Here is a 24,494-nt window from a genome sequence, read left to right as displayed (position 1 = left end):
TGACAGCTTTCACAAAATTACGAAATTGTCTGTGTACAGCTCCTGCCCTAGGGATGCCTGATTACTCCAAGGAGTTTGGTCTATTCTGTGACACTCGTGACAATTGTGCATTGTCAGTCCTGACTCAGGAACATGGCACGACCAGAAGGCCTGTGGCATATTTCTCTGCCACTTTGGATCCAGTGGCTGCTGGATTACCTGGATGTCTGAAAGCAGTAGCTGCAACATGCACCAGTTTAGAACAAAGTGAGTCCATTATCATGGGACATCCTGTAACTGTGTATGTTCCACACGCAGTTGTGATTCTATTGACCCGAACAAAAACTCAGTATCTCACCCCTAGTCGGCTGACTAAATATGAGAGGATTCTCATGGGTGCTGCAAACATTGTCATCACCAGATGCAATATTTTAAACCCCGCCACTCTACTCCCTGAATCAATGGTAATGGAAGGTAAGGGAGATGATGAACATGACTGTATTGATCTGACAGAGTTCAGTACTAAACCTCGCCCAGACATTAAAGAAACTCCTTTGCCTGTGCATGATGAGGAATGGTTTGTGGATGGTTCGTGCCTGAGGCATGAACTGGGGGGCCTAAGTGCTGCCTATGCTGTGGTCACTTTACACAAAATTGAAGAAGCAGCTTATTTATTTGGAGTAAGGTCTGCACAAGTAGCTGAATTGATCGCTCTGATTCGAGCTTGCAAATTGGGAAAAGACAAAAGAATAACAGTGTATACTGACAGCCAGTACTGTTATGGGGTGGTGCATGACTTTGGCCAGTTATGGCTACAAAGAGAATTCCTGACTTCATCAGGTACCCCCATACGAAATGGAAAAGTGGTTCAAGACCTTTTAGAGGCAATCCAATTACCAAAGGAATTGGCAGTGGTCAAATGTGTTGCTCATAAGAAGGGCCTTGACCCTGTATCTTTGGGAAACGATTTTGCTGATCGGGTGGCAAAACAATGCGCTATGGAGCAGATGTGAATAAATCCGAAGCGGGGTGGGGCTGGAAACAGCTGCCAACTTAGGATGTTTGAAGAAGTGCCTACATGGGATGAAGTGAGAGAATGGCAGCATGTGACGCCATGGGAGGAGAAAGAGAAGTGGAAGGAGGAAGGTTGTAAACCAAGACGTGAGGATGGTGTCATTGTGGGCCCGAATGGTATGCCTGTGTTACCCAGACAACTACTTGCCCCAATGGCCAGACTGATACATGAAGGATCACACATTGGTAGGGATGCCATGATTCTGGTATTTCAACAGACTTGGTACAACAAGAAATTCAGGAAAGTAGCAGAGTCCCTTTGCCAGAGGTGCTTAACATGTCAGCAGTTCAACGCTGGCAAAAGAACCGTAGTTGAACTAATGAAAATTGGGAGATCAGGGGGTCCCTTTGTGAGAATACAAATTGATTTCATTACCATGCCACGATGTGAGGGAAAAAGATATGTCCTTGTCATTATCTGCCTATTTTCCAAGTGGGTGGAAGCTTACCCTGCCACACAGTGTGACGCCATAACAGTAGCCAAGCTCCTACTAAAAGAGTTGATACCTAGGTTCGGGGTTCCAGTCTTTATTGACTCAGATAGAGGCACCCATTTTCAGAATGAAATTTTGGCCCAGCTTTGCCAAGCATTCGGGATCACACAAAAGCTGCACTGTGCATATCATCCAGAGGCTTTTGGAGTGGTAGAACAAATAAATGGCACCATAAAGAATAGATTGGCAAAAATATGTGATTCTACTGGCTTGAACTGGATAAATGCCTTGCCTCTTGTTCTGATGGTTCAGAAAAGGGGGTGGTGATGAACAGAGTGCCTGAATTAAGCAGACCACTCTTACCCAGTCCAAAGATCAGGGCTTGATCCATCACCGTTATTTATCTCACTGCCCCATCCCAGCTCAGAACCTGGCTATATGCAAATTAGTCTGTTCCTGTCCCAGTGCATGATGGGAACAGGGCAAACCAAACTACCAAGCCAATTCTTATACTGGGAAGGAAACAAGCTACCGGGGACCGGTTTCTGCCATTTCAGGCGTCTTCGGCCCAGCTTGCTTGAATCCTGATGGTGCAATGAGCAAGGGACTCACATCTGAGTATACCCTTCCACGCTTATGGTGGACAAAATGATTCAGAAAAGGGGGTGGTGATGAACAGAGTGCCTGAATTAAGCAGACCACTCTTACCCAGTCCAAAGATCAGGGCTTGATCCATCACCGTTTTTTAGCTCACTGCACCATCCCAGCTCAGAACTTGGCTATATGCAAATTAGTCTGTTCCTGTCCCAGTGCATGATGGGAACAGGGCAAACCAAACTACCAAGCCAATTCTTATACTGGGAAGGAAACAAGCTTCCGGGGACCGGTTTCTGCCATTTCAGGCGTCTTCGGCCCGGCTTGCTTGAATCCTGATGGTGCAATGAGCAAGGGACTCACATCTGAGTATACCCTTCCACGCTTATGGTGGACAAAATGATTCAGAAAAGGGGGTGGTGATGAACAGAGTGCCTGAATTAAGCAGACCACTCTTACCCAGTCCAAAGATCAGGGCTTGATCCATCACCGTTTTTTAGCTCACTGCACCATCCCAGCTCAGAACTTGGCTATATGCAAATTAGTCTGTTCCTGTCCCAGTGCATGATGGGAACAGGGCAAACCAAACTACCAAGCCAATTCTTATACTGGGAAGGAAACAAGCTTCCGGGGACCGGTTTCTGCCATTTCAGGCGTCTTCGGCCCGGCTTGCTTGAATCCTGATGGTGCAATGAGCAAGGGACTCACATCTGAGTATACCCTTCCACGCTTATGGTGGACAAAATGATTCAGAAAAGGGGGTGGTGATGAACAGAGTGCCTGAATTAAGCAGACCACTCTTACCCAGTCCAAAGATCAGGGCTTGATCCATCACCGTTTTTTAGCTCACTGCACCATCCCAGCTCAGAACTTGGCTATATGCAAATTAGTCTGTTCCTGTCCCAGTGCATGATGGGAACAGGGCAAACCAAACTACCAAGCCAATTCTTATACTGGGAAGGAAACAAGCTTCCGGGGACCGGTTTCTGCCATTTCAGGCGTCTTCGGCCCGGCTTGCTTGAATCCTGATGGTGCAATGAGCAAGGGACTCACATCTGAGTATACCCTTCCACGCTTATGGTGGACAAAATGATTCAGAAAAGGGGGTGGTGATGAACAGAGTGCCTGAATTAAGCAGACCACTCTTACCCAGTCCAAAGATCAGGGCTTGGGGCAGTGAGATAAATAACGGTGATGGATCAAGCCCTGATCTTTGGACTGGGTAAGAGTGGTCTGCTTAATTCAGACACTCTGTTCATCACCACCCCCTTTTCTGTATCGTTTTTGGCCACTATAGGTGTGGCAGGGTATACTCAGACATGAGTCCCTTTCTCACTGCTCCATCAGGATTTAAGCAAGCCGGGCCGAAGAGGCTGAAATGCCAGAAACCGGTCCCCGGTAGCTTGTCTCCTTTCTGGTGAAGAATTGGCTTGGTAGTTTGGTCTGCCCTGTTCCCATGATGCACTGGGCCAGGGACAGACTAATTTGCATATAGCCAGGTTCTGAGCTGGGATGGGGCAGTGAGATAAATAACGGTGATGGATCAAGCCCTGATCTTTGGACTGGGTAAGAGTGGTCTGCTTAATTCAGACACTCTGTTCATCACCACCCCCTTTTCTGTATCGTTTTTGGCCACTATAGGTGTGGCAGGGTATACTCAGACATGAGTCCCTTTCTCACTGCTCCATCAGGATTCAAGCAAGCCGGGCCGAAGAGGCTGAAATGCCAGAAACCGGTCCCCGGTAGCTTGTCTCCTTTCTGGTGAAGAATTGGCTTGGTAGTTTGGTCTGCCCTGTTCCCATGATGCACTGGGCCAGGGACAGACTAATTTGCATATAGCCAGGTTCTGAGCTGGGATGGGGCAGTGAGATAAATAACGGTGATGGATCAAGCCCTGATCTTTGGACTGGGTAAGAGTGGTCTGCTTAATTCAGACACTCTGTTCATCACCACCCCCTTTTCTGTATCGTTTTTGGCCACTATAGGTGTGGCAGGGTATACTCAGACATGAGTCCCTTTCTCACTGCTCCATCAGGATTCAAGCAAGCCGGGCCGAAGAGGCTGAAATGCCAGAAACCGGTCCCCGGTAGCTTGTCTCCTTTCTGGTGAAGAATTGGCTTGGTAGTTTGGTCTGCCCTGTTCCCATGATGCACTGGGCCAGGGACAGACTAATTTGCATATAGCCAGGTTCTGAGCTGGGATGGGGCAGTGAGATAAATAACGGTGATGGATCAAGCCCTGATCTTTGGACTGGGTAAGAGTGGTCTGCTTAATTCAGACACTCTGTTCATCACCACCCCCTTTTCTGTATCGTTTTTGGCCACTATAGGTGTGGCAGGGTATACTCAGACATGAGTCCCTTTCTCACTGCTCCATCAGGATTCAAGCAAGCCGGGCCGAAGAGGCTGAAATGCCAGAAACCGGTCCCCGGTAGCTTGTCTCCTTTCTGGTGAAGAATTGGCTTGGTAGTTTGGTCTGCCCTGTTCCCATGATGCACTGGGCCAGGGACAGACTAATTTGCATATAGCCAGGTTCTGAGCTGGGATGGGGCAGTGAGATAAATAACGGTGATGGATCAAGCCCTGATCTTTGGACTGGGTAAGAGTGGTCTGCTTAATTCAGACACTCTGTTCATCACCACCCCCTTTTCTGTATCGTTTTTGGCCACTATAGGTGTGGCAGGGTATACTCAGACATGAGTCCCTTTCTCACTGCTCCATCAGGATTCAAGCAAGCCGGGCCGAAGAGGCTGAAATGCCAGAAACCGGTCCCCGGTAGCTTGTCTCCTTTCTGGTGAAGAATTGGCTTGGTAGTTTGGTCTGCCCTGTTCCCATGATGCACTGGGCCAGGGACAGACTAATTTGCATATAGCCAGGTTCTGAGCTGGGATGGGGCAGTGAGATAAATAACGGTGATGGATCAAGCCCTGATCTTTGGACTGGGTAAGAGTGGTCTGCTTAATTCAGACACTCTGTTCATCACCACCCCCTTTTCTGTATCGTTTTTGGCCACTATAGGTGTGGCAGGGTATACTCAGACATGAGTCCCTTTCTCACTGCTCCATCAGGATTCAAGCAAGCCGGGCCGAAGAGGCTGAAATGCCAGAAACCGGTCCCCGGTAGCTTGTCTCCTTTCTGGTGAAGAATTGGCTTGGTAGTTTGGTCTGCCCTGTTCCCATGATGCACTGGGCCAGGGACAGACTAATTTGCATATAGCCAGGTTCTGAGCTGGGATGGGGCAGTGAGATAAATAACGGTGATGGATCAAGCCCTGATCTTTGGACTGGGTAAGAGTGGTCTGCTTAATTCAGACACTCTGTTCATCACCACCCCCTTTTCTGTATCGTTTTTGGCCACTATAGGTGTGGCAGGGTATACTCAGACATGAGTCCCTTTCTCACTGCTCCATCAGGATTCAAGCAAGCCGGGCCGAAGAGGCTGAAATGCCAGAAACCGGTCCCCGGTAGCTTGTCTCCTTTCTGGTGAAGAATTGGCTTGGTAGTTTGGTCTGCCCTGTTCCCATGATGCACTGGGCCAGGGACAGACTAATTTGCATATAGCCAGGTTCTGAGCTGGGATGGGGCAGTGAGATAAATAACGGTGATGGATCAAGCCCTGATCTTTGGACTGGGTAAGAGTGGTCTGCTTAATTCAGACACTCTGTTCATCACCACCCCCTTTTCTGTATCGTTTTTGGCCACTATAGGTGTGGCAGGGTATACTCAGACATGAGTCCCTTTCTCACTGCTCCATCAGGATTTAAGCAAGCCGGGCCGAAGAGGCTGAAATGCCAGAAACCGGTCCCCGGTAGCTTGTCTCCTTTCTGGTGAAGAATTGGCTTGGTAGTTTGGTCTGCCCTGTTCCCATGATGCACTGGGCCAGGGACAGACTAATTTGCATATAGCCAGGTTCTGAGCTGGGATGGGGCAGTGAGATAAATAACGGTGATGGATCAAGCCCTGATCTTTGGACTGGGTAAGAGTGGTCTGCTTAATTCAGACACTCTGTTCATCACCACCCCCTTTTCTGTATCGTTTTTGGCCACTATAGGTGTGGCAGGGTATACTCAGACATGAGTCCCTTTCTCACTGCTCCATCAGGATTCAAGCAAGCCGGGCCGAAGAGGCTGAAATGCCAGAAACCGGTCCCCGGTAGCTTGTCTCCTTTCTGGTGAAGAATTGGCTTGGTAGTTTGGTCTGCCCTGTTCCCATGATGCACTGGGCCAGGGACAGACTAATTTGCATATAGCCAGGTTCTGAGCTGGGATGGGGCAGTGAGATAAATAACGGTGATGGATCAAGCCCTGATCTTTGGACTGGGTAAGAGTGGTCTGCTTAATTCAGACACTCTGTTCATCACCACCCCCTTTTCTGTATCGTTTTTGGCCACTATAGGTGTGGCAGGGTATACTCAGACATGAGTCCCTTTCTCACTGCTCCATCAGGATTCAAGCAAGCCGGGCCGAAGAGGCTGAAATGCCAGAAACCGGTCCCCGGTAGCTTGTCTCCTTTCTGGTGAAGAATTGGCTTGGTAGTTTGGTCTGCCCTGTTCCCATGATGCACTGGGCCAGGGACAGACTAATTTGCATATAGCCAGGTTCGGTGCTGGGATGGGGCAGTGAGATAAATAACGGTGATGGATCAAGCCCTGATCTTTGGACTGGGTAAGAGTGGTCTGCTTAATTCAGACACTCTGTTCATCACCACCCCCTTTTCTGTATCGTTTTTGGCCACTATAGGTGTGGCAGGGTATACTCAGACATGAGTCCCTTTCTCACTGCTCCATCAGGATTCAAGCAAGCCGGGCCGAAGAGGCTGAAATGCCAGAAACCGGTCCCCGGTAGCTTGTCTCCTTTCTGGTGAAGAATTGGCTTGGTAGTTTGGTCTGCCCTGTTCCCATGATGCACTGGGCCAGGGACAGACTAATTTGCATATAGCCAGGTTCTGAGCTGGGATGGGGCAGTGAGATAAATAACGGTGATGGATCAAGCCCTGATCTTTGGACTGGGTAAGAGTGGTCTGCTTAATTCAGACACTCTGTTCATCACCACCCCCTTTTCTGTATCGTTTTTGGCCACTATAGGTGTGGCAGGGTATACTCAGACATGAGTCCCTTTCTCACTGCTCCATCAGGATTCAAGCAAGCCGGGCCGAAGAGGCTGAAATGCCAGAAACCGGTCCCCGGTAGCTTGTCTCCTTTCTGGTGAAGAATTGGCTTGGTAGTTTGGTCTGCCCTGTTCCCATGATGCACTGGGCCAGGGACAGACTAATTTGCATATAGCCAGGTTCTGAGCTGGGATGGGGCAGTGAGATAAATAACGGTGATGGATCAAGCCCTGATCTTTGGACTGGGTAAGAGTGGTCTGCTTAATTCAGACACTCTGTTCATCACCACCCCCTTTTCTGTATCGTTTTTGGCCACTATAGGTGTGGCAGGGTATACTCAGACATGAGTCCCTTTCTCACTGCTCCATCAGGATTCAAGCAAGCCGGGCCGAAGAGGCTGAAATGCCAGAAACCGGCCCCGGTAGCTTGTCTCCTTTCTGGTGAAGAATTGGCTTGGTAGTTTGGTCTGCCCTGTTCCCATGATGCACTGGGCCAGGGACAGACTAATTTGCATATAGCCAGGTTCTGAGCTGGGATGGGGCAGTGAGATAAATAACGGTGATGGATCAAGCCCTGATCTTTGGACTGGGTAAGAGTGGTCTGCTTAATTCAGACACTCTGTTCATCACCACCCCCTTTTCTGTATCGTTTTTGGCCACTATAGGTGTGGCAGGGTATACTCAGACATGAGTCCCTTTCTCACTGCTCCATCAGGATTCAAGCAAGCCGGGCCGAAGAGGCTGAAATGCCAGAAACCGGTCCCCGGTAGCTTGTCTCCTTTCTGGTGAAGAATTGGCTTGGTAGTTTGGTCTGCCCTGTTCCCATGATGCACTGGGCCAGGGACAGACTAATTTGCATATAGCCAGGTTCTGAGCTGGGATGGGGCAGTGAGATAAATAACGGTGATGGATCAAGCCCTGATCTTTGGACTGGGTAAGAGTGGTCTGCTTAATTCAGACACTCTGTTCATCACCACCCCCTTTTCTGTATCGTTTTTGGCCACTATAGGTGTGGCAGGGTATACTCAGACATGAGTCCCTTTCTCACTGCTCCATCAGGATTCAAGCAAGCCGGGCCGAAGAGGCTGAAATGCCAGAAACCGGTCCCCGGTAGCTTGTCTCCTTTCTGGTGAAGAATTGGCTTGGTAGTTTGGTCTGCCCTGTTCCCATGATGCACTGGGCCAGGGACAGACTAATTTGCATATAGCCAGGTTCTGAGCTGGGATGGGGCAGTGAGATAAATAACGGTGATGGATCAAGCCCTGATCTTTGGACTGGGTAAGAGTGGTCTGCTTAATTCAGACACTCTGTTCATCACCACCCCCTTTTCTGTATCGTTTTTGGCCACTATAGGTGTGGCAGGGTATACTCAGACATGAGTCCCTTTCTCACTGCTCCATCAGGATTCAAGCAAGCCGGGCCGAAGAGGCTGAAATGCCAGAAACCGGTCCCCGGTAGCTTGTCTCCTTTCTGGTGAAGAATTGGCTTGGTAGTTTGGTCTGCCCTGTTCCCATGATGCACTGGGCCAGGGACAGACTAATTTGCATATAGCCAGGTTCTGAGCTGGGATGGGGCAGTGAGATAAATAACGGTGATGGATCAAGCCATGATCTTTGGACTGGGTAAGAGTGGTCTGCTTAATTCAGACACTCTGTTCATCACCACCCCCTTTTCTGTATCGTTTTTGGCCACTATAGGTGTGGCAGGGTATACTCAGACATGAGTCCCTTTCTCACTGCTCCATCAGGATTCAAGCAAGCCGGGCCGAAGAGGCTGAAATGCCAGAAACCGGTCCCCGGTAGCTTGTCTCCTTTCTGGTGAAGAATTGGCTTGGTAGTTTGGTCTGCCCTGTTCCCATGATGCACTGGGCCAGGGACAGACTAATTTGCATATAGCCAGGTTCTGAGCTGGGATGGGGCAGTGAGATAAATAACGGTGATGGATCAAGCCCTGATCTTTGGACTGGGTAAGAGTGGTCTGCTTAATTCAGACACTCTGTTCATCACCACCCCCTTTTCTGTATCGTCTTGTTCTGATGGGACTCAGAAGCATTCCAGATCGGAGAACAGGCCTGAGCCCCCATGAGATCTTGATGGGAAGAGTGATGAGACAAGCATGGGTACCAGGATTCAAACTGTTAAGCATTTCTGATGATTTGGTACTTGAATACTGCAAGCAACTGGGTGACCAAGTGCGTTCTATCTCTCGCCAGATTGGGGCAGACGCCGTCGCCAACCCGACAACACCAGTTCACAAATTGGTTCCTGGTGACTGGGTTAAAATAAAGAAGCACACTCGTTCAAGTTGCCTTGCACCAAGGTGGGGGAAAAAGCGGCAAGTAATCCTGGTAACGACGACTGCTGTAAAGTGCGCCGGCGTTCCCAAGTGGATCCATGCCAGCCATACCCAGAAGGTGATACCCGGCGAGGAGCCTGGAGCAGAAGGTCGTCCAGCTGAGGGGTCTGCAGATGTTGGTCCTGAAGTAGCTGACGACAGACGACCGAGCACCAGCCCAGCTGAGGGTCCCACAGACGTTGGCCCGGAGGTAGCTGATGACGCGCGGCCAAGCACCAGTACTGCTGAACATCCAACGGAGGCTGGTCCAGAAGTAGCTGATGACGAGCTGCCGGGAATCTGGCCAGAGGATTGGATACCCATAGTCGATCTCTCTGGAGATCCACTCAGAACAAGAGAGCGAATAAGAGAAGACAGAGAGTGGAATAGTGAGGTCGAGCAAGGCACAGGCGAAGACCCTCAGATCATTGAGATTCACATCAAGTCTGAGGACGAAGAAGAAGGTCAGACAGGGACAGATCAGGTGATTGACACACCTCCACTAACTCCTAAAATCGAAAAGGGACAGACTAGGAAAAGTGTAATAGTTCGAGCAGAAGAAAATCAAGGAATCGAAGTGCTTGAACAGGATCAGTTAGAATTAGAAGAACGTGTTCAGGACAAAGAAATAGAGACATTCAAAAGCAAAAACAAAAATTCACCTGAATCAGGCCAGCTTAGTAACCAGGCAGAAGAAATAGATACAAGACCTGGGACTAGTCAGACAGGAAGGGAAGAAACAGAAACCGAAGCGCCACCGACAAGTGAAAATAAAAGAGCATTAGGAGAAAGCTCGATCGCAGTGCCAGCAAAAAGACTAAAGAAAAAGAAGCACATTGAGCCAAGGTATGTTAAGAGACTGAAATTAAGAATAAAAACAGTCCAAGAGAAACTTGCAGATATAAGAAAAAGTCCCCGAATTGCAGAAATACCTGAAGATAGCTCCAAGAGAAGGAGTGAGCGAATAAAAAGACAAAACGAAAAATATCAGGACCCGGAGTGGACCTACTTAATCTTGGAAAATTTTGAGGAACTTGACATCACTGACGAAAGTGACGGAGAACCGATTGCTGAGTACTCTGAAGAAGAGGAAGACGAGCTCACCTGAGGTTGCACAGAGTAAGCTATCTGGGTCAACTTCCAAAGAGGGGTTGAGAAACTTCTTCTGAGCCAAAATGTCTGAGTCAAGAACGAATGGAAGGCCTAGTTGCAGTGGTTGCAAAACATGCTGCAAAGTATGTATATGTAGTATAGTTATAGTAATATTAGTTTGGATAGGACTAACAGTTTTCATTCCCTTTATGGTTAGTAAAAATACTAATATTGACCCTACACAGATCACTGACACTGAAGAACTGACAACACGAAGTGTAGAAAGACGTGAGAAAGCACTCAGACAAACAAAACGAGACTTAGATGCATCAGATGAGGAAGGACTACACTACCACGGAGTTAGGAATCAGACACACTCAAATGTTTTCGCAAACTTGTTAGTACATTATGTAGAGACTATGGAGATAGAGGATTGCTATGTCTGCATGAAGCTACCTACCTCTGTAGCTGAAGGCGTGACATACCATCACTTGCCCCTGACATATGGAATTTCCTGTAGTATTTTAGCAAGCTTATTTTACAAAAGAGGACCGTTACAGTACTATTACTCTAACAATGACGTGATCTTTTCTGAACTTCCCATTCGTGGAAATCTGAATCCGGTACATATAAAAAGTGACGTAATACGTTATATGGGAGACTACTTTTTGACTATAGGCAATATAGACATAGCTGAAGCACATAGAGACAACCTGACCTGTTCATTGCATGAACAAGAGAAGATATTTTTAAACATGGCAGAGAAGAGAAGGGAGAGTTTCCAAAGAAAGGCTAATGACAAAAGGCAGAAAACGCCTAAATGGGCTGAGAACATGGAAAGCACCTCAACTGGTGGGGCGGGACCTGCTCTGTTGCTGGATTTCGAAAAGAAAGGGAAACTCTGTCTTCACCGCGAGAAGACTGATTATTATAATAACATTTTCATTGGTTCCAGTCAATGTGAGCACAATTACAAGGTAATTGGAGGTTGGGGATTCAAAAATGGGTCAGAGCCTGTGTTTCCTGGAATTTATTATATATGTGGAGACAAGGCTTATTTCAAATTGCCGGATCACTGGTATGGAAGCTGCTACTTTGGCATTGTCTTCCCGAAAATATACCATGTGAATGAAATTGCTGGAAGCAATGAAAACACTAATGGCTTAGTGCGTAGTAAAAGAGAAAGCGTAGGTGAAATAATGGGTAGTATTTTTAGTGCACTGATACCTGGAGTGGGAGTGGTTCTGAACACTCACAGAATTTGCAAATTGTCCACAGTAGTAGATGTGCTGTCTACTGATACAGCTCATGGATTTCTGCTGGTCAATACCGAAATGGTTGCGATCAGATCAATGGTTTTACAGGACAGACTTGCTCTTGACACCTTATTAGCAAAAGAGGGCGGAGTCTGCCGGATGTTGAAGGCGCAACATTGTTGCACTTACATTCCGGACAAAAGCGTGCAGCTCAAAAGATATGTGAAAAACATTACTAATTTGGAAAGGGAACTCAAACCACTCGAGGTTGACAGTGCTTGGAAGAGACTAGTTGATGGTCTCTCAAATGTAGGTCACTGGTTTGCTAACTTAGGTAGAAGCTTATTGTTCAAAGTACTGATGCCAATTGGAATTATAGGTCTTATCCTATTTTTCATATTCGTCTGTTGCAAATGCCGAAGGCATACTAAGAAGTATCAGGTGAATGCAAGAGGAGTGAAACGGAATGCGGATGAGCTTGAATTGGAGGAAATGAATAATCAGATTTACAAAAGGGTGAAAAATTCTCACCCTACCAAAAATGAGAAGGAAAAACTGAATCGCATGTTGGAAGAGATAGAGTTGTACAAAGTGTGAAAGAAAGTTGGCATCTGGTTCCATTTATGTGTGATGATAGTAAATATCATCAAAGAGGGGATTGATAGAGCAAGATTTCGCATCGCGACTTGCTCGATTCATGAACCTCGATTTTGTCATAACCTCATAACAAACGTACGTTATTATTAATATCTTTATTTTGGATATGCGTGAAAGGTAGCGAAGCTTGCCTATGTGTTCTACTAATACGATTAATCCTCGTCCCTAAAATGGCCGCTGCTTGGCTTTTCGTTTCTGCGCATGCGTGAGGCATAGTCAGCTGACATGACGCAGTCAGAATTCAAGAGGGAAAAGGTGCGCATGCGTAATAGCAATAACGTGCTGAAGCTTTGTGCTGCTGCTCCTGTGATGTTATTCGTTGCACTTATTCACTAATGCATAGTATATTTTTATAATGATGAAACTAAAGTACGAACTTATAACATGTAATACATTCATTTATTTCTATGTATTAATTTGTTTTCGCTTACTTTTCATGTATCCTCGACACTGAGGGGTGATGGGGCTGGGGAGTCCATCTTGGAGGGTATTTCTGCGCAGAATCAGCCGTGGTGCGGTGGCATTGAAACCAAGCCAAAGAAGGTTGATGCCAGAGCCAGCATGGGAATGTGCACCTTCACCCAGCAAGAGCATCGTGATTGTATTCTATTGTATCAAATTGTATTCTTTCCATTGTATTCCCTGCGACTTCTCGTGGGAACCCCAATCTTGCTAGGCGGCACCCTAGGATGCTAAGTAGGGCTTGTAATAGTCTGTTCTGATTGGTGTGTTAACCAAATCCTATCTTAGGACCAATCGAAATTGGGGATTCTGACACTTTGCAACATTTGGGGGGTGGTACCCTGTCCCAAAACAGTATATCTACCCTGGGTTCACCTAGGGAAATTGTCCGACTTGTCTGAATAGCTGACCTGTCACTGACCCAACGCACTCAATAGGTGACTTGATACAGAGGTGCTGCGGAGCTCTCTGTCCGAATTTGACCATAGACTAAGGTTTTACTAAACCTTAAAAGTGCTGGCGGAGCACTTTGCTGGGAGTTCGCTGACCCAATCGGGGTTCTGATCGATAAGCTGCAGAGAGGGTGGAGCGCAGGCGTTGCTTCCAAACTGCGGGTGCTGGTCGTGTCCTGGTGGTCCTGTCCTGATCCTAATCTGAGGGTTTCCTGTCCTGTCCTGGGTGTCCATTCTGCACCTGCTGTCCATTGAGGGGTATCCTTCCTTGAGGGTTTCCTGTCCTTAACTGACCCGTGGCCAGGGTTTGGTTTTTCACACCAGTCTAGGTAAATATTGCTCTGAATCTCTTGAAACTGCACCTTTCTATTTTTCTGTCTTTGCTTCAATAAAGACATATCTTTGCATATGATAAGTTTTTCCATGCTTTTCCGCAACTCATTGCATCTCATGAAACGTATGCATTTATTTTCATAGCGTGTTCCTATGTTACCCTTCCTTTTACAAATTATTTTCCTATTTACAGTATAACTGGTTTGATGTGTTCTATACATTTTCTCACTAAACTGAATGAAGAGATTTTCTGAAGTTATAGCGTGTCCTATTTTTCACGTTAATCGATCTGTTTAGATTTCTAAGTTTTCCCATTCCATAGCATAAAGGATTCTTGCCCTAGTTAATTTTTTATCACCCATTTTTGACTCTTGTATGATTAGTTTACTAGCTTAGCAGGTTCCCAGTCGCATTTCTCTTGAATCCAAATGTTTTGTTATCTTGCTTACTGACTATCTGCTCAATGTAAGTTGGATTTATACACTGATTGAATTTTAGATAAAACCGTATAAAACTTCTAGTTGTCCGTGGTCATTTTATGAAAGTAAGTCATTTATGGAAGTATATATTATTTGCTGCCTTTCCTTTTACAGCTAGCTCCCTGATCCATTGTGGTCATAGGTACCCGTAACAGTGGATGGTAAGTCGGGTACACTAGAAAATAGAAAAGGAACTCACAATTATTGGTAGTAGATTGTGACGTCATCCGATCAATGTATCTGGTGATTTGAAATATATGGGCCCGAAGCCGGAAGTGGCGAAATTATTGGTCGGGTGACCCGCGATCTCTAGCACAGTGCATTTCATTATTGTGAAATATTTTTGTTAATTCAACTGTATATACTGAGCCATCACTCACCCTCGTGCCAAATCCAACCGGTATGTATGTGTGCTTGAGGAATAGGTGGTTGTGCAGAAATATTTGTCTTTTCTGTCTTACTCAAGCAGGGTGTACCTTGTCCCTTTTTGTGAATGTTGTAATGTGTTGGTTTCTTACCTGGTGCTGTGAATGTTCTTGTAGGTATCACATATGAGAGGTGTGTGAATGGCCTGTAAAGCGGTTGGGGCCTTGACATGGCTTTACAGCTCACGAGCTGCGAGTCACTGGTTCAGTTTTTTGTCCTTTCAATTATTGACAGTGCATTTCATTTTTGTGAAATCTCTTGTTAATAAAATTTTATATACTGAACCTTTACTCGCCCTCGTGCCAAATCCAACCAGTCTGTGTGTGTGCTTGAGGAATAGATGGCTGTGTAGTAATATTTGTCTTTTTTGTCTCTCTGCCAAGGTGTACATTCCATCTAAGAAAAACCAACCAACTGTAGATATTGTTGTAAACTAAACACCAATGGGAGTACATGGTGATGTTTCTCTTGTGGACCCCAACAAGTTATCTTACCCACAATGTCCTGCAAACCTCAACATGTGACTGTCACATTTTCCTTGCAGTATTGTGCCAAAATGTTCACGCTTCAGAAAGAAACAACTAATTTTCTACCCCCCAGCATTTCTCCAAATATCCCAATAGAAATGGTACCTCACTTGTGTGAGTGGGTCAAGTACCCGCGCCAGGGAAGGACCCAAAACGTATTGTGGAGACATCAAAATTTTGAAAGAACCTGGGTTTGCAAGGGAGGTCACCTGAGTTATTGTCCCCGGGCACGGCGACCATCTAGGGAAACCTACCAAACCCACACATTTCTGAAAACTAGACACCCAGGGGAGTCCAGCGAGGTATGGCTTGCGTGGGTCCTCCAACATTCTCCTACCCAGAATTCCCTGCTAACCTCAAATTTATCTGACAAAACCACTTTATTCTCAAATTTCTGTGTGGGAAAGTTCTGGAATCTGCATGGACCCACAAATTTCCCCCCACCCAGCGTTCCCCCAAGTCTCGCGATAAAAATGGTACCTCACTCATGTGGGTGGGTCAAGGACTCGCGACAGGCAAGGGCCCAAAACCTATTGAGGCGACATCAAAATTACCTATCACAAACCAACCTGGTTTTGCAAGGGGGGTCCCATGAGTTTTTGGCCCTAGGCTCTGCAGCCATCTAGGAAAACCTACCAAACCCACATATTTCTGACAACTAGGCACCAAGGGGAGTCCAGCGAGGTATGGCTTTTGTGGGTCCCCCAACATTCTCCTACCCAGAATCCCCTGCAAACCTTCAATTTAGCTGAAACATTCACTTTTTTTTTCAAATTTCTGTGTGGAAAAGTTCTGGAATCTGCGTGGATCCACAAATTTCCTCTCACTAAGCGTTCCCCCAAGTGTCCCGATAAAAATGGTACCTCACTTGTGTGGGTAGGCATAGTGGCTGCAACAGGAAATGGCCCAAATCGTACTGTGGAGACTTCATAATTACCTATAACAAAACTACCTGGTTTTGGGGGGGCACCTGCTGCTTTGGCCCCAGGCTCGGCGGCCATCTTGGGAAACTACCAAATCTAAACGTTTCTGAAAATTAGACACCCGGGGGAATCTAATGAGGTATGGTTTGCGTGGATCCCCCAACGTTTTTCAACCCAGAATGCCCTGCAAACGTCCAATTTAGCTGAAAAAAACACATTTACCACATATTTTGTGTGGAATCACCATGCCGGCATAAATGTCCTACCCCACAGCGTTCCCCTCAGTCTCCCGATAAAATGATACCTCACTTGTGTGGGTGGGGCAAGGGCCTGTGACTGGGTAGAGCCCAAAACATAGGGATTAAGGATGTAGCACGGAGAATTCTAAGCGCTACATGAAAAAAATATGCATTTTTAGCCAATTCTGCAGTGGACACCCACACAAGTGAGGTATCATTTTACTTGGGACAACGTTCTCCTTAGTGTCCCAGTCATTAGCAACGGACAAGCAAAAGAGGCAACATTGAATACTCCGCAACCACCACGGAAGAAAGGCGATGACCCACCACAGAATACGCAACTTCGTCTCACATAAAAGAAAAAAAATCGAAATCTATAAAATTCTATTTTTTGTCTCCACAAAAAATCTCTTTCCAATGATATACTGATAAAACTTTTTCTTGTCCACGTTCTTTCCTGTATACATTTTTCAATTCAAAATGAGGACATCAAGCAATGATTTTGTAATGGTCCTAGAGAATACTGGGACAGAGAGTAGAAAGATCTGCATCACTCCTGCAGCACTGCCTTATTTTCTGATTGATTAGTAAGGTGGCTTCCACTGAAGCTACAGAAAGACTACAATTAAGACAGATAAGTAGCTACGTGGAAAGGACGACTCAGTGTTCAGCGTGAAAACCCCCAAAACATCAGTTTTGCCTTCCACATATCTATCTCTCGAATACACCCTCAGATGCTCTTTGAGCTGTCACCCATGCTGCCCTTGTTATTCAGCCCTATGGTACACTCTGGACAGCATGCACAGAATGTGTTGCATTCAGTAAATAATCATTTCACAGTTCTAACAAATTGAATTTGTCAATAATTATGTGCCATTCTTAATAACTCAGTGCACATTTTAACGAATCCTGCCAACTTCCTGCCCAGTTCTCCAATACTGGATAATTTATAGATTTGCACACTTGAATTATTATCCATTGTTAAATTTGGGATTCCCAGTCTGCATACAGGGAACGATTCAGGCATGGGAATCTATGAAACATAGAGAGACAGGAGAACTTCAGTTAAAGGTACGTAATGTTTTCTTCGCCAGCATCGGATCTTTCATACATTCATAGGCTTGGAATATTCCCCATCATTAGATCTGGAATCCCCAATCTGACATTGGGCACTATTTAACCTATGGGAATCTATGAAACGTTCCAAAGCGGGATAACTGTAGTTATAGGTAAGTAAATTTATCTTTTTGAATTATTCTGTACTCTCTTTTAAGAACTCCGTGCTTCTGAATAATCATGTTAGTAAATTCACACATTTTTAAATGTATTTTGTGATTTTATAAATAATTCTGTGAGCCCTCTACAAAATTCAGTACAACCCCTAGAGTCTAGATGAATTACTCTATATCCAAAGCATTAAAATTACTTTATGGAATGAAACGTTCTACAGGAGACCCAAATATATTTTCTGCAGAAAAACTAATTATGGTAAAATCCGAATAAAGATTTCGTTTTATTCATATGTTGAAGATGTGTCCAGAAATGTCATGAGTTGATCTTATTTTTGCAAAAACGATGAGCAATTGATTTTTATACCAAAGAGCAAAATCTGATTAGTGCAACAACCCCAGCAGGGCAAACTTACCAACTTAATGCCGTCCACGTCTGGGGTTGAGGGCTTGTTCACTTTAGCTGCCTGTCCAAGCCTGTCTAGCAACGCCTGTGTTTCGCCAAGCTTGTGGCGCAGATTTTGGGTCTCCAGCCTAAACTTCATCTCTTCCTGTTTCAGGCAATAACTTATGGGCAGGCTGCGAAACTGGTGGAAAATGCAAGGACGAGTGTAAGGAAGGAAGACGCAAGTAATGGAGGAAGATTCAGTCCATTGAAAAATCATTCACGTTTAACTGTATATTCAATCTCATCATTCACCTCACAATCTATGTGCAATTTACTGTAACTAATATAAAACTGGCATTACCTTCATGGACTATGTGCTTGAAATCCCCAGAATTCAGATTTAGAAATAAGTAGACAATTGGAAATATTAATGGACAATGTACTCCACTCTGTGTTGCAAAAAAAACTCAGGGGCATATTATCAAGGACAGGCGATACATTATCGCCGCTTTTATCGGCAGGAAACTGCCGATAAAGCGGCGATAATGGCCTTGATAATATGCTCTATGGAATTCCAATCGAAGCCCATGTTAGATAATGTATCGCCTGTCCTTGATAATATGCCCCTCAGTGAAACATTGGATTTTTGCGTTGCTTGTCGGTATTCTAAGTGGCCAATCTGATTTTTTATCTGTCTTGCATAACAACAACTCTCCCTGGGCACTCAGAATTCAGAATACTCAACTGAAATGCAGAATGAGCACCGAGCATAGCTGACCATGTGGGGTTTCAGCCCCAGCGCATCAATACTGACAAGAACTGTGGTTTCCTCATGCAGATTAGGGTCAAGACCTGACAAATGAATAGACCAAAATAAGCCGGGGTTGATTATTGCCTACCAGGTAACCTATGTAAATAGAAGCCTGGTCGTTTGACTATTTGCTGTCTTCCCCCATTTCGCAGATATGCCCTCCCACCCAAAGAATGAGTTACAGTGGAAAGCACGCACACAGGCCCAGATTTATGAACACCTTATGTTAGGTTTGCGTTACTTTTTCAACCCAGCCCCAATGAAAAGTATTGGATTGGTATTTACGATCCAACAAAAATTACTATTTGTGTTGGATTTTTACCCAAAGGTGGGTGCCATCAGAGAGCAAGTGAGCAGCACAAGAGGGAGAGAATAACAAAGCGGGGGGAAAATGCACGAGGTAGATAGAGAGCAACATAGAGCATGGGGAGAGTTTGGGGTAGAAGCAGACGAGAGAGAGAGAGCAGCAGTGGTGGCTCGCATAGGGCATGCTGCCGGCGGGGAGGGGCAGGGTGGGGGGGGTAGTGAACTTGGAGATACGACAGAACAGAGGAAAGCACTTATTACGTTCTTCCGCCGTATGTCCGAGTTTACTACCCCCGACCTTGCCCCTCCTGCATGCCGCCCCACAGCGTGCCTTATGCGAGCCGCCACTGAAGCACATGAGGGAGGGAGCAACAAGGAGAGCAGATATTTATTAGGGGAGAAGCACACACGAGAGAAATGGAAACCACATGCGCACTCATTGAGTGCATAAACAACAAGAAAAGGAAAATGCTACTTACCAGTAAGCATCTGTTCTTGGCATGTAGAGCTGCAGAGTTGAACACTATGCATAGATCGACATCTGGTGTTGGGCTCGGATGCTTGCACTTTATTGTTGTCTTGGAAGTCTTTTGTAGTCACGAGATAGGTGACTGCTCCCTTGGACGATAGTGCGCATGGGTATCGACTCCATCTTCAGATTGTTTTTTGCCATGAAGGGAAATGATGGAGTTTATAGGAAATAGAATAGATGTCCATGTAGGTGTATCTAATCAAAATAAAGACTAGAACAGATACAGGTCCCGGGGAGGCGGGTGGGCATGTACAACTCTGCAGCTCCACATGCCAAGAACAGATGCATACTGGTAAGTAGGATTTTCCGTTCGAGGCATATGAGCTGCAGATTGTACACTATGCATTAACTGTACAGCAGTTTCTCCATTAGCGGTGGTCACGTGTATGTGTTGCAGTAGTCTGAAAAAGTGTTTTAAGAGCAGCCTGGCCTACAGAAGCTTATTGCTTAGCCTGCACATCAACACAATAGTGTTTGGTGAAGGTGTGTGGTGTAGACCATTTTGCTGCTTTACATATGACATCTACGGGAATGTTCCCTAAGAATGCCATGGAAGCGCCTAGTTTGCGTGTTGAATGTGCTCTAGGGGAATGGTTAATGGGCGTTTAGCCTTTGGGTAGCATATTTGAATTCATTTTACTATCCACCTTGCGATCCCAGCTTTGGAGATGGGTTAACCTTTATGAGGTGGGGAGAAGGCTACAAACAGCTGTTTTGTCTTTCGAAAAGGCTTAGTCCTGTCAAGATAATAAAGCAGGGTTCTTTTGACGTCTAGTGTGTGAAGAGCTCTTTCTGCCACAGAGTCTGGGTTTTGAAAAAACACCGGTAACTCAACTGATTAGTTAAGATGAAAAGTAGAGATGACTTTGGGAAGGAATTTTGGATTTGTTCTGAGAACCACTTTATTAGGATGTATTTGTAAGAATGGTTCTTGTATGGTTAAAGCCTGGATCTCACTTACCCTTCTAAGAGAGGTAATTGTGACAAGGAAAGCTACTTTCCATGTGAGGAACTGAAGCTCACATTTATGTAGAGGTTCAAATGGGGGACCCATGAGCCTGATAAGAACAATGTTTAAATTCCACACCGGAGAGGGTGGTAGTCTGGGGAGAATTATTCTTTTAAGGCCTTCCATAAAGGTTTTAATTGCAGATACTCTAAATAATGACAAGTGTTGTCTGTTTTGTAGATATGCTGCAAGTGCGGCTAGATATAACCGTATGGATGAATACGCTAGATTACATCTTTGTAAATGTAACCAATAGCAAATGATGTCCCGGATTGAAGCATCCAGCCGATCAACGTTATTGTTATTGTAGTAGATGACAAATCTTTTCCATTTTGCTGCATAGCAAGCTCTAGTAGTACGGCGTCTGGCTTCTTTAATGATGTTCATACAGTCCGGCATAAGGTTAAGATAACCGAACTCTAGGACTTCAGGAGCCAGATCACTAGATTCAGTTGGCCTGGACTGGGTGCCGGATTTCTCCATGGTTCTGCGTTAGCAATGTTGGGGAGAGGCATAATTTTTGGTGTGGAACTACTGAGAGTTCCAGTAGGGTTGTGAACCACGGTTGGCGTGCCCATGTGGGAGCCACCAGGATCATTTTGAGAGACTGGTGTCTGAGCTTGCGTACTACTAGGGGAATCAGTGGGAGTGGCGAAGCGTATGCAAATCTGCCTAACCAGTTCATTCATACCGCATTGCCTTTGGACAACGGGTGTGGAAACCTGGCGGCGAAGGTTGGGCATTTTGCATTTGCGTATGTGGCAAACAGATTTATGTCTGGTTGACCCCACATTTGGAAAAATGGTTGAAGAACTTGGGGATAAAGTTCTCATTCGTGTATCTGTGTCAGTGGACTTAGCAGACCCGCAATCTGATTGTGAACTCCTGGAAGATGTTCTGCCAGAAGGTATATGTTTTGTGGAATGGTCCATCTTCAAATGTTTTGTGCAAGCTGGGACAGCTGCAAAGAATGTGTGCCTCCTTGTTTCTGAATGTAATACATAGCTGTCATGTTGTCCGTCCGGACTAGGACAGTCTTGTGCTGTAGATGTACTTGGAATGATTTTAATACTTATATAACAAAGGAGAGAGTAAGGGAAATTGCACAAGCTATGTGTGGTGGGAACTCCTGGTCCCCGGGGTTAAATGTAGCAACAATGGAGGAGTACCCCCTGGGAGGAAAAACAGAAAAGAATTGTTTCTGTATCTAGAGCGGAAAGCTCAGGTTAGCACAGTTTGCCCCAACCCGTTACAGGACAATACATGTCCTTGAAAAAGACCCCTCACTCACCAACCTAGTTGGTGACATGCTTCATCATCGGGGTCCCACCCCACAGGCCGAGTGCCCATAGGGTGTCTACGACACCTGGTTACAGTGAAGCGGGTTTTTTTGTTCATATGTGCAAAAAGTTACAGTAATACGTGTGTTAAAAAAGGGCCAAAGCTACTCACTACAAGACTTTATTCTTGAGTGTTTGAACACTTATAAAAACAGTGTGGCACCTGTGCCTAACTAGGAAGGCTTTGGTGTCTCAGGAAGTGTGATAGATAAAAATAGCGAAGTGTGCTATGTGATTTTAGAAGAATTAGGTCTACATGTTTCAACCATTTAAAAATTCTTGGTTTTCGTCAGGACCGTGGTGATTGGACGGTGTGGTCCGCACACGCTAAGGTGCGTCCTGCCCTCGTTCAATTTAAGACCACAAATAGTGGTCTGATGTAAAAAAGTGTCTTTTCCTGGGTCAGGAGAAAAACCTGTAAGAGAAAATTTTGTATAGGGTTGGGATTACATACTGGGGAAGACAAAAGACAAGGGTACACACTTAACAATTATTGTGCTCGGTGGATTCACCCGAATAAGGTGACAAAGAAACACCTTATTAATCAGGTCGTACCCGTGGTCCATCTAAAGTGATAGACTAAAGTGCTCAGGCGGTAAATTACCGGAGCGTGGGTGTGTGTTGAATAAATCAGCACCTTGAAGATATGGTTGTCTAGCAGGGTAGCTAGAATGGTGAAGGGGAGGGAGAGTGAGGGAGAGTGATCGCCATAACAATGCGGCGTCTGGCGCACTCAGGCATAACAGGATGTGATCGGCGGCTAAACAAACATGCCGCATTTAAGCGGGTTACACTGATAATGTTAACCTGAGTGCATGTAAAGCATGGTATTTGGCTCGGCTTACATTTGAAGCGGTGAATATCGCTTCATGGGCATCGGAGTGTCCAAGACGGCAAGTTTCCGTCACCTACAACGTTTGAAAATGAGGGCAGATCTGTAATTGATACACCGCCCGTACTTGATGCATGTAGTACAGCACAGGAATGTTGTGCGGCGTAGACCGCCTCGCACAACAGTGGAAGACAGCACTTACTTGCGGCTTCTGCTCGTCTTGAGTTTGAACCTACTTGGTCGTTACTCAGGATGCCCCGTGGAGTGTTCTAGTGGATCGGCGGCGCCGAGAAGTAAACTTCGCGTTACTTCCTGGATGGGCGGGGCGCTAGTCAGGGCCCTCAGCGGGCCAATCAGAACGGCTCAGAGGGGCGTTGTCAGCTACAGTTTCAATGACGCTGCAGCTGACGTATGGTGTTATGGAAACCATAGCAACCGCGCTGATGTGGACGAGGCTGTTAATGCAAAAGAAGGGTCTGAAAGGTTTAACCCCTTCGACGCTGATGACGAGCTGGGCTCGTCATGAGGTAGCCTCCTCGCACGCTCATGACGAGCCCAGCTCGTCACGTAACATGCGTTTTTAAAAAACTCAGCGTACGGGCGGAATTCCGCCCGCACGCATGCGGTTAATAGCCAGAACGGATTTAGTGTGGATATTTGGAACAGAGCAGGAGGGAGATTCAGGACAGATATAATGTCCACGTATTTTGGTATATACAAAGACAAACACATGTTAACCACTCTTTAGGGTCTTGGTAGTCTTAATAATAACCTAAATCTGTTTGTTCCATTCATACGGTTGCAATTCAATATCATCAGAGCGTTATTCGGGAGGGAGGTCTTATCCCATAGCAGTGTTCCACGGGATATTGTCATTGAGGCCGGTTTTATGGGTGGAAAGTCTGTAGACCCACCTTTGTTCCTTTTCAAAAAGGCGTTGATTCAGATTGGCTCCTGGTTTGACCTGCTCTATGATGGTCCACTGTATTTCATCTGAATTGTGCCCTGCCGACAGGTAATGTTCGGTGAGTTTGGTGTTGGCCTTTTTACACCTAATGGTGCTTCTGTGTTCTCCAATGCGTATTTTTATCTTTCTGCTGGTCATACCTACATAGTGTAGGTTACAGGGACATGTCAATCTGTACACGACGTTCTCGCTGTTGCAATTTGTATGTCCTCTGATCGTCCAGGTTTTTGTAGGTTCCAGCTGTAGGGTCTTAGTATTATAAGTGAACGGGCATACACTACAACTGCCACACTTATAGTGTGGCCTGTCACTTTTGGTAATCCCCATGAATTGAGTACCGTTTCATTTTCCACCACATTAATCTTAGGTCTGGTGTTCACTACCGCATCTTTGATGCTGCGTGCCCTTCTATATGAGAACAAAGGTTTTTCCCATCTCAGGTTACCAGTGTTGAGTATGCTCCAATGCTTCCCTATTATCTTGGTTACCTCGTTGGAGATAGTGTTGTACGTGGTGACACAGGTTAAGGGAATTTCCTCCACAGTTTTTGACGGGTTCTCCAAAAGAGCAGCTCTATGTTGATTCCGAGCGCGTTTTTGGCTTTTATGTAGGATCTTTTCGGGATATCCTCGGGTCTTTAGTCTGAGAGTCAGATCTTGGGCCTGTTGTTTGTAATCGTCAAGCTCGCTACAATTTCTGCTGACCCGCAGGTATTG

At 45.8% G+C, this 24,494-nt stretch overlaps 1 protein-coding gene across 5 annotated transcripts in view; it reads right to left on the bottom strand.

The window, feature by feature from the left end:
• Positions 1 to 24,494, bottom strand: part of STAT6 (signal transducer and activator of transcription 6) — a 732,055-nt gene that overhangs the window by 281,887 nt on the left and 425,674 nt on the right. For all 5 annotated transcript variants that reach the window (XM_078688994.1, XM_078688995.1, XM_078688998.1 and 2 more), the window contains exon 5: positions 18,010 to 18,180. In XM_078688994.1, the coding sequence (XP_078545120.1) occupies positions 18,010 to 18,180 (171 nt within the window). The remainder of the gene's footprint in view (positions 1 to 18,009; positions 18,181 to 24,494) is intronic.

This window comes from Lissotriton helveticus, chromosome 1_1 (genome assembly GCF_964261635.1).
Source record: "Lissotriton helveticus chromosome 1_1, aLisHel1.1, whole genome shotgun sequence".
NCBI lineage: Eukaryota > Metazoa > Chordata > Amphibia > Caudata > Salamandridae > Lissotriton > Lissotriton helveticus.
Note: the sequence above shows the minus strand (reverse complement) of the source record. Positions and strands in the feature narration are given on the sequence as shown.